The following is a 13,464-nucleotide window of genomic DNA, read 5'->3' on the forward strand; positions in this document are numbered from 1 at the left end:
TTTGATCCAGCGGAGCGAAGACAACTGAAGTACTGGACCATTATTTAATTCCATGGAGTGCCTTCTTTTATTCCTAGATGTCACCTTAAATGTAAATATATTTTAATTAATCACTTACATTCTTTTAAAACATGCATCATCATAAGATAAGTTTGTGTCGTTCAAAAGACATTCGACGTGTTTTGATTTTGGGCATTCCACATAAAGTATAAAACTATGGAATCGCACTGATTGCATCGGTTAAGAGATGTCGCTTTGAAAGCCCAACAAAAAGAACCCAAAACTAGCTTCAGGGCTCGTAATATACAGGAAGGAGAGCCGACGTTGAAATTGGCAGTGGAAGCCCCCAGAATCGTCCTTTCTCTCGAGTTGAACAGGTCACAGTCGATACGACTAAACGCAATTTGTTGCAGTAATTTTTTCGTGATTATCTATAACAATGATTTGTGTACACCAGAACTGTTGACTGTTTATGTATTTGTGATTTGTTCTCTTGGTAACACTTACATCTGTTATTTTCGTTTTCTTTTGTATTAGCTGTTTAATTTCAAACTTAGAACTCATAAATATAAGTTATCAATTAAAAATTAAAAATAATAGCTTAATGTTAGTACGTGTTTATTTATTGAATGGAATAAGGTGGGATTTCTAAATAAAGAACGAAATACAAATTGGAATGTGACACATTTCCTGGTCTTTATTTGGCAACACCGTTCACTGTACCTCTCAGCTTGGACACGACTGGCGGCAAAAGAACGAACTATTTCTTTTCTTTGGGAATAAGGCGGCCATTACCGCCATGACGGTTGTGTCGTCGCCATTGCTTTGGTGTTAAAAAACCCGAATTGGTTTCATTATTTATCCGGCCGTATCATGGAGCAGGAGGGCCATCCGACCCACCCGCCTTACGATCGGCCTTCTTCAGAATCCTCTGATGGGTACAATTATAATTTTTGTATCTTACGAGTAGCAATAAACGTGAATTTCACTTGATGGTGGATTTCGTTATACTATCCCGCCCCAGCACACAAGAGACCCCAAGCTTTCGCGTAGTATGCGTCGTCCAAGCCAACCGTTGTTTGGGGGCTAGTTTACCCATACGATTTGGTATTCTTCATTAAGAGTGCTATTGCAGTTGTGATTATTAGGAAAAAGTCGTTAGTTTCTTCTTGGTGTGAAAGAGCATTATTTTAATCTTAAAGAAATCTAGTGTTTCATCATCCTCCTACTGTGTGTATGTGACTGTGTATGTGATTAGTGACCCAAGCTTCAGGTTCAAAAACTTCCCCAAGCCTCCTCAACTGTCAATGTTGATGGAATTTAGTTTCTCTGGCAGGCTGTGTTCATGTGAATAATGTGAAATGAGTGATAGTGATTAAGTTGTGTAAATTTTCTTAACCCTGGAACTATTACCTTTTCCAGATTTGCCATGTCCTATCGGAGTGAAGGGGAATCGACTAAGGAAAATGACAAAATGGTAAGATTTTTCATATTTGTCCATTTTTACTCTGCAACAAAGTAATAAAATACTCTATTTTTTAGATGTCTACACCTACTTCAAGGCCTGAGCCACCTCCAAGAGAGGAACCAATCCTTGAACCCATAAATGGGATTGTACAGCCTCCTGTTGTCCCTCCACCTAATCGTCCTGGAAGATGCACCAATCAGCTCCAGTACATCCAGAAGTTTGTCATGAAAGCTGTGTGGAAACACTCGTTTGCTTGGCCCTTTCACCAACCTGTTGATGCCAAGAAACTTGGCTTACCTGTAAGTCAACAAACCTGTTTTCCTTTTTTCTTTGCTTGCTCGTGCTCACTAGGCTTAAAATGAACTACTTCTTAGGACTATTTCAAAATCATAAAATACCCAATGGACTTGGGGACAGTGAAAAAACGACTGGAAAATAACTATTACTGGAGTGCCAAAGAGTGCATTCAAGATTTTAACACAATGTTCACCAACTGTTATGTGTATAATAAGCCTGGGGAAGATGTGGTTTTGATGGCTCAAACCCTGGAAAAGCTTTTCCTGACCAAGGTAGCTCAGATGCCCAAGGATGAGATTGAAATTGAATCAACACCAGGCAAAAGTAGTAAATTAAAAAAGGCACCTATTAGAGGAAGACCACCTGGCTCCACCAAAATCATTTTGCCAGGAGTAAACCAGATAGCTGCAGGTAAGGATTCTGCTTTTGTACTCTACTTAAAGTAGTGATGTGAATGTTGCATTATTCAACTAGGTATAACTATGAACAATACCATGGCTGGTGGGCCTTCATTGATTGGGCCCCCATCTTTACCAGTTCCTTCCTCGGCCCCATCAGTCGGAGGGTCGTACTTTCCTGGTCCTGAAATGCCTTTGCCTCCAATCGCGACGACATTGAGCAACAATAGTAGCAGCAGCTCAACAACGTCCACTGTCCCATCAATGCCATCACATCCACCTCCTATGCGCAGTTTACCCGCCCCAACGCTACCACCTGTACAGACCCCCTTACCTACTCCAAATCCGACTCCGGCGATGCCCGTCCGAGGTCCGGTTAACCCAGTCCATCCGCCGTCTGCGCATCCCAGCGCGCCTTTGGGCGCTGGAGTGTTCCCTTCCAATCAGGGACCATCAGCCCCAGGTTTGGTTGACAGCGGACAGTTGAGCATGCACGATTCCTCATTACATGGAGCTGGTGTGCTGGGCAATCATAATCCAAGCAAAGTAAAGAAAGGTGTGAAGCGAAAGGCAGATACGACAACTCCCACGTCTAATACGCCCTACGATTCACCCGGTGGTATGGTGTTGCATAGCGCTGGCAAAGTTGCCAAGATCTCTTCGCGGCGCGAGTCTGGACGACAAATCAAGAAAGTGGTCAAAGACTTGCCCGACACGTTGCCGCAACACAGCTCGAAGCCGCGAGACAAACTGCGTGAATCAACAAAAGCCTGCAACGAGATTCTGAAAGAACTATTTTCAAAGAAACATTCTGGCTATGCATGGCCTTTCTACAAACCAGTTGATGCTGGATTGCTTGGGCTTCACGATTATCATGACATTATCAAGAAACCAATGGATTTAGGAACGGTCAAGGCCAAAATGGACGGAAGGGAATACCGATCAGCGGCCGAATTCGCCAGTGATGTCCGAATGATTTTCACCAATTGTTATAAATACAACCCGCCAGACCACGACGTTGTAGCTATGGCTAGAAAGCTCCAAGATGTTTTCGAGATGCGCTACGCCAAGATTCCCGATGATGGACCTGATGTGGAAGGAGAGTCCATTGGAGGTGATGACAAGTCATCAGGATCTGATTTAGAATCGGGCTCGGAGTCTGACTCAGACGGATCCGACAGCGATGACAGCGCACACGATGAAAGAGATCGCAAGCTTATGCAATTCCAAGAGCAGCTCCGAATCATGCAAGAACAGTTGCGATCATTAATGGAGGACAGTGCCAGACGACGAAGAAAGAGGGAAAAGACCAAGAAGGATCTCAAACGAGATGTCAAGGACAAAGCGGGACCGCCGACAGCCTCTATGGCTGAAAGCAACACCATGGCAACACCAATGTCCGGACCGCCGACTTCCATGGCATCACAGGTTCCCATGGCGCCGATGAATGACATGAAATCCCTGCCACCCATGCCCATGCCAGGTATGCCTGGTATTGTCGACTCAAAGTTGGTATCAACAGGGAAACAAATGAAACCGTCCAAGGTAATTTCAACATTCATGGCTTTGTCATCATTAATTCATTTTCACGTTCGTTTACAGGTGAGTGCTAATGCCGGTAGTCAACCCAAGAAACCGAGGTCTTCAACGTCCAAGTCGGCTGCTTCGGCACCGCCTGGTAAGAAAAAACCTGTTCCACCACCTACAGGTGCATTCGACTCGGAAGACGAAGACAATGCCAAGCCAATGTCATATGACGAGAAGCGACAGCTCAGCTTGGATATCAACAAGCTTCCAGGTATGTTTTTTTTTTTTTTAAATATTTGAATAATGGGTGTGACGTGTGTGTAATCATATTTGCTCGATTCTAGGGGACAAGCTTGGTCGCGTCGTTCACATCATCCAATCTAGAGAACCCTCGTTAAGGGACTCGAACCCTGACGAGATTGAAATCGACTTTGAAACACTCAAACCCTCAACACTCAGAGAGCTTGAATCATACGTTGCTTCGTGTTTGCGCAAGAAGCCTCGAAAACCATACTGTATGTTATCTTCATTAAAGGCTAAGAATTCGTTTCGATCCTTAATGTAATCGATGGGCATTCTGGCAGACAAAAAGCAAGCTGGCAAGACGAAAGACGAAGCCATGCGAGAGAAAGAACGGGAGCTAAATGAGAGATTGCAAGACGTGACTGGAAAACTGGGATCAGCCAAGAAGGTCCATCGCAAAGGTTAAAACTTTCCTTTTTATTCATTTAGACATTTAGAGCGATCAAATGCTGCCTTTTGTGTTGATTAAGGTTCACCAGCCTACCGAAAGACAAAATGTTGCGGCTAAATTCATTTTTAGTCGTAAATGACTTGCGTTTTAGTTTTAACATAGAAACTAACGTTTCCCTTTTTTTTATTTCAATTTTGTGCACATGTACTGTTATAGAAGAGGCTAAAGGAGCCGTCGATGGTGCTAGTAGTGGAGCTGCAGGAGCTGGGGCTGCTTCTCGTTTGTCTTCGTCTTCGAGCAGCTCCGATTCCGACAGTAGCAGCTCGAGTTCCAGTTCCAGTTCTTCCGATTCATCGGATTCGGAAGCAGGTTAGCCCCACTTCTCCGTCTTAAACTGAAAGACCGAACGTTCTCATCCCCTTCCTCTCAGCCCTCCCACATACCTCTCTTTTTCCTTTTTTATTTATTTTTTTTTTTTTCTTCACATTTCTACTGTGGTAGTTTCCTCCAACCAAGCAATAGCCGCCATTTCTTTAAATTCCATATTCATGGTAGTCAGTTGTGGAACGTAAGCATGCGTCAATAGCAAGGGAAAGTGTGACATTTTCTCGTTCTGGCTTGCGCACAGTATCACAGAAGCGACCGCGCGTTTAAAAAAAAAAAACCAACTGCCACAAGTTTACAGAGCTCTTCATTTTTGTTCAACATCGATGAAACCAAGTTTAAGCCAGTCTAAATTTTAATGAGTGAGGGGCAATTGTATAAAAACTGTGTGTGAAAAAGAAGAAAGCCGCGAGTGCAGAATGTGTCTTTTGGAGGCTCGATTTCGAGCTTTAATTCTTTTCCTCTTCTTCTTTGTTATTCTTCCTTTCTTTTTGGGTTCTCTTTCGACTGGCCACACGCTGAAAGGTTTTGATTTTTCGGTATTCCTATCTCATTCTTCATGACCATTCATTCACCTTGTGTCATTATCACGCATAGACATTTAAAACATTCTGTTATTTACCCCTCCGTTGTTGCGCGAGGTGAAACACGTGTTTCCCCCTCTTTTTTTTTTTTTGTTTTGTTTTGTTTGTTGTTATCGCGGAGATCTCTTCGTTAACACGGATTCTTTATTATCCATTCCGCAACTCGTTTTTTTTTTTTTGGACCAGTGGATTTTTGTCTTTGCCGTGTTGATAATCCACTGAAAAGTCTGGTACCTGAAAAGCTTGTGTCGTGAATTGTCGGAATCACTCTCCTTGAATTTCAGAGGAAACCAACTACACGTGTGTGTGATTCTTGCTGGCGTGCGTCTTCATGAAGAACTTGAGGATCATCAGGCCTATTCCCCTTCTTCCGAATATTTTTCTTTTTTCTTTTTAAAAATTCGGGTCTCGATTCTTTTGGTTTAAAAAAGCGCAAACAAGAGCCTCCAAGACGCTTTCAGCACTCAACGATTCCTCTCTTTTCAGATAACGACGTTCATCAATGACCTTACTTAAACTATTTGCTCTTGTGGCATTCTCTTCTGGCTGCCACGTAGCACTCACACGCTCCCCGAACTTCCCTTTTCTTTCTATTCGGATTGGGTCTCAGATTACCGGGGAAAAAAAAAATCTTGAGATTCGAGTGCTCAAATTTGAAGAAGAGAAAGCGTTCGGGGAGCTCTTTTTTTCTCTCTTTTTGAAACGATAAACTGCCACAGAAATGAGTATTTAATTCCGTCGTTTTTTGTTTATTATTTGAGGATTGTAATATTCTCTTGAACGGTGAAAAATAAGACACGGACGGAGATATTAGCAGCTCTGTCCCTGTTTTTTTGCATGGAGGTTAGCAACGACGTTTGCACTTGTACATAATTCCTCTCCTGACCTCTCCTCCATCTTGGAGAAAAGATGAACAATTAAAGAATAATTAACGTATAGTGAAGATTATTTTTCGTTTTTTTTTTTTAAATGGGGGGTTAACTCTTTAAGAAAAAATCCCCTGCCCTCTGTCCGGATTTGATAATTGCTCGTTCGTTTTTTCCCCCCGAAATTTCTAATCTGATCCGCTAGCGTCGACGTAGAAAGTTGCCAACGTTCATGCGTGACGGCCTACTCCCCCATTTCGTACTTAAACAATTAAAAATTTGCCGCAAAAATATTTAAATCGTGGTCGTCGCGTGATTGAGAGCAAATTCTATCTCGAAAAATTCCTCCCGTTAACCCAAGAGAACCGCCTGTTTTGGCTTCAAAGATTCTGTGGTTCATTCGCTCATATTTGTAACAATGAATAGTTTCTCATCTGTAAAATGTTGTCATCGTCTCGTTCACATCTTCCCTCTTCACACACTTTTGTTACTCGGATTAAACAAATTTTTACATTTTTTAAAAACTTATTTTGGTTTTTAAGAATTCTATACCCACCTTTTTTTCCTCTCTTCTTTCCTCTGTTTCATGGTTTACCGTACATCGTACAATGTATACCGTACACTGTGTAAGGTCATCGACAAGATTTTTTTGCAATAAACGAAGTGAAACAAACACATGATTCATCCATGCCGACCCTTAAAGCTCTTTCGACACATTCACACACACACACGAAAAGGTCACACTTTCATGTCTCTGATTGATCTTTTTCTTTCTTTTTACTTTCTTCTTTGCCCTTCATCATCATCTTCTCAAAATTGTGCTCTTTTTTCCTGTTGGGTTATTTATTTATTTATTTTTTTTGATGGAATCACATTCTGCACTCGGTCGCGCTGATACTGATCCGTAGATTATAGATTTTATTATATTCCTTTACCGCCAGCCCCACGTAGTTTTAAAATTGTGGCTACCTTTTTTTTTTTAGAGCTGTCAGAATTTTTCGCGGGTTGTGGGAGAGGAAGAAGAGTTTTTTTTTTAATGTGGATGTAATAAAATGTGACGATGATATCAATCCTACCCCGCCTTTTTTCAGAAACAAATGCACAGCAGCAGCAACAGCAGCAGCGCAAGGCCAAGCGGAAGGAGTCCGAAGGCGAGGTAACACGTTGTGTGATTTTGAATTATTTGGCTCGTTTAACTAATTCGTTTTCTTCTTTTTTTTTTCTTCTAAAAAGGTGGTGGACGTAATGAGCGTGACGCCTCGCCGAAGCTGGCCAACAAACGAAGGTGCTCACAATCAGGGTGGTAGCGATAGTCAGCGGTCGCATCCATCGACCGGTAACATTCATCACCAGGCTCACCACCAACACGGCAATCGTCCCGTGAATATGACTGCTGGCCATACCAATAATTCTGCTGCTGCTCCTACTGCTAATAACAATTTGCCCTCACTCATGGAGTCGTCAGCTCAAAAGTCGAACTCACATGTTGGCCAGGCAACGCTCAAGCCACCACTACCGCCAGTGATGACACCGCAGCAGCAACAGCAGCCAACTCAGCAGCAGCAACAGTCGCTGCCACATCAGCAGCAGCAGCAACAAGTTCGACCTCTAGCAAATGCCGGATCCAACCTGCCTCCAGGTTCAAACAGCCTCTTTAGTCCACCGTCTGGCACGTCGTTGCCATCTATGGCTGATATGCAACAACAACAACACCATCACCACCAACAGCCTAATTTATTCGTTAACGGACAGTCGGAGATCAATCAGCAACAGGGCGCTGGCTACGCTGGAGTACCCGGCTCTTCGGCTCACAACAATATGGTACACGTCAAATCGGAACCGCTGAATCAGACGGGTGGGCAGTATGATTTCCAGTCCCGCATGGATCTCCCGATGAACGATTTTGACCAACACCAAAAGGACATGATGCAAATGCCGAGCGACAATCTTTTCAACTCGATGGCGCAGCCACAGCAACAAGCGATTCACCATTCGCAATCGCTCGGCGATGTCAAATCGATGGCCCTTGCCTCGAATGTGTCGAGTCCGTCAGTGACGATGCCAGTCTCTGGCGGCAAACCCAAGTCCAGCTCAGCGGCCATGGCCCAAGTGCGCAATGCTAGCTCGTGGTCGTCTTTGGCCGGCCCGTCTCAACAAGGTGGGCCGCCAGGGTCATCAAAGTCGTCGAACATTGGCGATTCGTTCCAAATGTTCAAACGCCAAGCTAAAGAGAAGGAAGCTCGACAGAAAGCTCTGATTGAACAGCAAGAGATGCGTCGCCAGCAGAAGGAACAGGCCGAACGGGAAAGAATGCGAGCAGAAGCCGATCGTAGACGCGAACGAGAAGAAGAAGAAACTTTGGAGAAAGCTAGGTCTGTATAACCCGTGTTTTTGTTTTAATATCTAATATGACTAACCTTTAAAACGATTTAGACGAGTGGCCATTGGTTTGCAAGACGAAGCACGTCCGTCACCCCCAACAAAGACGGGATTGAGTCCAATTCAGCAGAATGCCGCCCCGCCACCGCAGCCGGTCGTCAACAAAACACACCACTCACACGTGTCAGCCCAACAGCAACATCGTACTTCACCCGCCCCTACACCCCCATCGGCCCCTTCGCCAGCAGCGGCCGTAGGTGGAGGAGTTCCTCTTCCTTCGCCGTCTCCTAAAGGTATGTTGATTATTAATCTTTTTCGCATCTTGGACCAAACTTTCACCGCTCTAACGGCCTCTTTCTCTTGTTTAGGACAATCAGCGCCAAGCCCTGCTTCTTCAGCCCCGCCAATGGGTGGCGCTTCGACAAATGCTGATAAAGAACGTGAGAGGCAGAGACTGAGAGAGCAAGAGCGTAGGAAGCGAGAAGCGGTAAGTCCTCAATTTCTCTATTGCGTAAACAGTGCGGATAGTTGAACATCTTTTTTTGTTTCTATTTACAGTTGGCTGGCCAAATTGACATGAATCGCCAGAGCGATTTAATGGCAGCGTTCGAGGAATTGCTCTAAATCTGGACGAGTCTTCTGCTATAGACGGATCGACGAGTTTATCTTCTGAACCTTTTGTTACGTGTACTGGCCATTCAACCATTACAAACTTGTTGCGTTACGTATCTTGTTCTTTTTTTTTTTTTTTTTTTTTTGTCCTCCCTTTTTGTGTCCTATTTTTTTCCCTCTCAATAATTGATGCGACATCTTTTCTTATTTTCGTTTTCTTCTTCATCTCCGCCGTGTCTTTTCTCTTTCAGTGGAATCGAATGTTGAAAGACAACTGTCCCCTCATCATAGATTTAAGTTTACCCTAATTTTTTAATTATTATTCAATTGGAATTCAATGCAAGGACTCCCCTGACCACCAACATCTCCACACCCCGTTCATCTCTACACCACCTCCCTTCATTTTTTTATAATTATTATAATTAAGTGTAATCGAATGTACATACTTGTGTAACACGTAGGACACAATTTGTCTGAAACCACGAAATGTCAGCATTGGAAACGTCAAGGGTACTCGTTGACAGTGTAGACGTATTCAAAAACAAAAAACAAAAACAAACAAAAAAAGAATGTGAAGAAAAAGATGACAAAAATTACTTCAAGTCTTATGTTTTTCCTCTATCTCTATCTGTCCTCTTATGATTCATTTGAAATAAAGAAAAAAAAACCTTATAAAAAACAGCACAAATAAAATTTGCTGAATTCCTGTTCGAATTTCTTCGAGAACTGACACGTTGTGGCAATGATATTGTGTCGTGTCCTTGATTTTTTTTTCTGAAATGTGGTTTTCATTTACATACACAACTTAGCCATTAATCTGCTAAAACGTCTCATTTATTCAAATTGAATGTCAAATCATACACCAGACTATCGAATCATTTGTAACAACGTTCGTTCCAACACGATGGAACAGAACATAATAAATCCCACGTGACAAAATGTACACACACTTGATCCCGTTGGTTCGTGGAAAAGGAGTAAAGGTCATCAGCTTGTGCCCATCACATGCCTAATGGCAATGTTCTGTAATATCAACAAGGAACCCTTTCTGCCATCCGAACAAGAAGTAGCCAACGGTGCATCCCAGAATCACAGAGATGAAAAGCCAAACGTTGTATGTCATCACGATCAACATGAGGAAATAGGAAATGATCATCTGCAGAAGATGTAAAGCCGTTTGAATGTAATGGGACGCACTGGTCACACTCGTCTTGAAGCTAAACGTCATTGCAAAATATAATGCATTTAGCATTTTTAGGGACATACATTTACGTTGATGATATACCTCATTGGCGTTCTTGCTTGACTAGATGTTTCGCTACCTCCTTCGGGGGTTTTAACACCGTTGTAATTAACAGATGTGTAATGTTTCCGACTCAGGTACTCTCTACAAATTCAGTAGGGAAAAGATTAAAGATCCGACTGGTTTCCAGAGCCAAAACAGCGATTACCTGAAGTATTTCAATCCTTCGTAAAGGATACCCATAAGAAAGATGCCGATACAGGATCCCACCATGGCACCAACAGATTGAATGTCCCATTGTTTGAATAAGACAACAGCTGTGTAATCTGCATAGAAGTACATCTGCGAATTTGCAACAACGTAGTTATCGTTAAAACTCAAAGCATTTTGTTACATCAAAACAATTACCTGCATCATCATCATCATACCACCGTCACCGTGATTGTGTACAGTAGTTGCATCCTTCATCATCGCTGCGTGATCATGCATGGTCGTCGTCTCCATACCGGCGGCATGCATATCGTGTCCATCATGACCCATCATATGATGATCGTGTGACATTTTGTGTTCTAGTTGGCAACTAGCGAAGAAAAATAAATCAAAACAAGTAAATTAAATACATTACTCCCTAAGCCGCAATAGCATTAACCGAGATCGCTTACGACTAATTTAAACAATGTGGGAACAACGCTAAGAACGAACTGAACAGAACAACTAGAGGAGATGCGATATCCAGGAAGAATAACACCGACTTCAGCGCAACAACATGGTTTTTCCCATTTCACTTTTTAAACAACAGCGTGGAAATTTTGCTGGAGGGGACTAAAGTGAAAGTGCCCCCCCCCCCTCCTCCAGCTTTCGCTGAAATAGGAAAACATTGCGCGAAAAAGACGCACTTTCTACGATTTAAAACCATCTTAACATTCCCGTAAATTGTGTTAAAGTTATAAAAATTATGCAATCTCACCTAACAGTTCACAAATTTCAATGTTGCACGGTTGACTACCGAATCGGGTCTAACAACGATTTCTCAGTCAGCTGGAGAGAACACCAGTGGTGACGCCCATCGGTGGACCCATGCGGCATTTTTATATGGTTGGGTATTGTGGCGGCGCACGTGACGTAACGTTATCGTTCTTTAGTTATCTCCAAATAACAACAGGTTAATCTGTCTCGGCGGGTATGTCTTTTTCAAACGCATATTAATGAGCCTTTATTTTCAAGACGAAAGAGGATCAGTGCGTCCCACTACATTCAAATGACTCGCTATCGACAACTAATATGCGATTGATTACACACGACACAGTATTAGTCAATATTCAACTTTTAATATCCCCATAGCTAAAGAAAAGACGCAAATGTTCTAAGAACCCAAATACTACTTGCAGACGACGTACATTTTGCATGCCTTTAGCCAAAAATATGAGCCATTGGGACAGACAAGTTTTAGGAACTTCTAGAATCGGTTACAAGTAATTCCATGTAGTAGAAAACGAGCCTATCGTGAATAGCCTGGAATTCTATTCCCCTTTGCGACACCACATCTAGTCGAAAAATAGTTTTGCAGTTTAAGGTTCACCATTTCCCATCAGCTGATTCCCCCTTACCACCGGACGCCCAGAGTCTGTCCGGTGGAAGGGGATAAACCACTCCCGATCACCAAGTCAGTCACCACCCGTCGCACACTCTCCGCCCTTTCCTACTATCTTGGTGCTAACACATTTTCTGTTTTGTTATAATAAGACTCGACCAGCACACACAGCTAGTGACGTCAGAGACGTGCCGGCTGCAGACGAGACGTGCCGTGCGCAGTACTGGTATACCAGCGCCACTGTAACGCGAGATCGGAGGCATTTGGGTAAGTAAGAAAATTTCTTTTGATCAACGTTTATGCATTTAAAAAAAGCTATTCCGAAGAACTCACTTGAAAGTGACATAACTGTTTACAAAAAATTTGTTTTGCCAGTCAGTTTTTTCAGGAATTCTATTGCGATTCACAGGTATTCGGTGGGTAGAAGTTAGACGTTTGGGGTATCCTAGTCGTAACGAGCGCACAACGTTGATTTTTGTATGGGCCAAAGTCAGCATGGTAAGACGATGTAATCGACGTACGGTAGTGTCGTGCGCATTAAACGCGTTCGACGTCGAACGTGGAACGGTTGGACTGGCGAAACGCCTACGTGAGCTTTTCTAAACCTGATACTTCTATTATACGCACATTGAGCAAATACCAGTTGCGTACGGGAAGTTTTTTTCTCCCCGTTGAACTTCGATCTCACCTGACCAGTTTTCAAAGCCAAGCAACAATTATCGATATTTGCGTAAACAACTTTGTCATTCTCAAGAGACAAAATGCCTTAATATTTTGTCAGAAGTTGTTATTGGCTGAGGGTTTTGATGAAATCCGGATATTGGCGTTTAACATTGCATATTTACGAGTAATTTTGATTATGCCCAAACACATTCTTCTTCAAGGTTGTATGAACAACTTAATATGAATGACATTCTGGGGCATGGATTAATGGCATATTTCTCCGATTTTCTACCCTTTGTCACCCGTCTTTTATTTCCCGCGTTTATTGCTGATCGACCTGCCATGCCGGAAATTCTTAGTATATTATAACATTCTTCCTCCTCGCTGCCAACACTACTAGAACATTGAAAAGGGCTTATTTAAAAATGTTGTTGATTCGTAAAAATTCCCCCATCGGTTGTTTTTCCAGTTCTGTTGTTTTGACGGTCGATCGAGATGCGAAATAAACACAAGGTTATTGCGATTACGCCAAGGTTGCAAAAGCTCTTTCCTTTTAGAGCAAATAAAACTTGATTTCCTTCCCAAAATAAGTTCAAGTTTGAATAATTTTTGAATTTATAATTTTATGTAATTATATCTGTCTCTTATCTGCCATCTTTCGTTGAGAGTTCGAACGACTGACTCTTTACGAATCAATAATCGAAATCACAATACATTAATCGACATTTGTGTTCGATACAATCAAAGTAGAATATACA

The 13,464-nt window shown here is 42.5% G+C and overlaps 3 protein-coding genes across 3 annotated transcripts in view; 1 reads left to right on the plus strand and 2 right to left on the minus strand.

Moving 5' to 3' along the window:
• The window catches only part of LOC130692066 (atlastin-like), a 44,106-nt gene extending 31,805 nt beyond the window's left edge, over positions 1-12,301 (minus strand). The window contains exon 1 of the mRNA XM_057515139.1: positions 12,291-12,301. The gene's annotated coding sequence lies outside the window, so the exon portion shown is untranslated. The remainder of the gene's footprint in view (positions 1-12,290) is intronic.
• LOC130692085 (bromodomain-containing protein 4-like) lies at positions 767-9,321 on the plus strand. Its single transcript, XM_057515165.2, has 14 exons — positions 767-938; positions 1,423-1,477; positions 1,543-1,767; positions 1,843-2,176; positions 2,240-3,708; positions 3,766-3,961; positions 4,035-4,205; positions 4,275-4,394; positions 4,601-4,753; positions 7,310-7,374; positions 7,452-8,590; positions 8,652-8,890; positions 8,966-9,084; positions 9,156-9,321. Exons 1-14 carry the CDS (start codon positions 874-876, stop codon positions 9,219-9,221), a joined length of 4,416 nt encoding a protein of 1,471 aa, XP_057371148.1. The 5' UTR covers positions 767-873; the 3' UTR covers positions 9,222-9,321.
• LOC130692080 (high affinity copper uptake protein 1-like) lies at positions 10,028-12,171 on the minus strand. The gene is made up of 5 exons (XM_057515158.2): positions 11,420-12,171; positions 10,861-11,032; positions 10,661-10,794; positions 10,495-10,596; positions 10,028-10,426 (listed from the first exon to the last, which is right to left on the minus strand). The coding sequence occupies exons 2-5, from the start codon at positions 11,011-11,013 to the stop codon at positions 10,219-10,221; spliced, it is 597 nt and encodes a 198-aa protein (XP_057371141.1). The 5' UTR covers positions 11,014-11,032; positions 11,420-12,171; the 3' UTR covers positions 10,028-10,218.
• Positions 12,302-13,464: the final 1,163 nt, after the last annotated feature.

The sequence above is a fragment of the Daphnia carinata genome, chromosome 1 (assembly GCF_022539665.2).
Source record: "Daphnia carinata strain CSIRO-1 chromosome 1, CSIRO_AGI_Dcar_HiC_V3, whole genome shotgun sequence".
Classification (NCBI taxonomy): Eukaryota; Metazoa; Arthropoda; class Branchiopoda; order Diplostraca; family Daphniidae; genus Daphnia; species Daphnia carinata.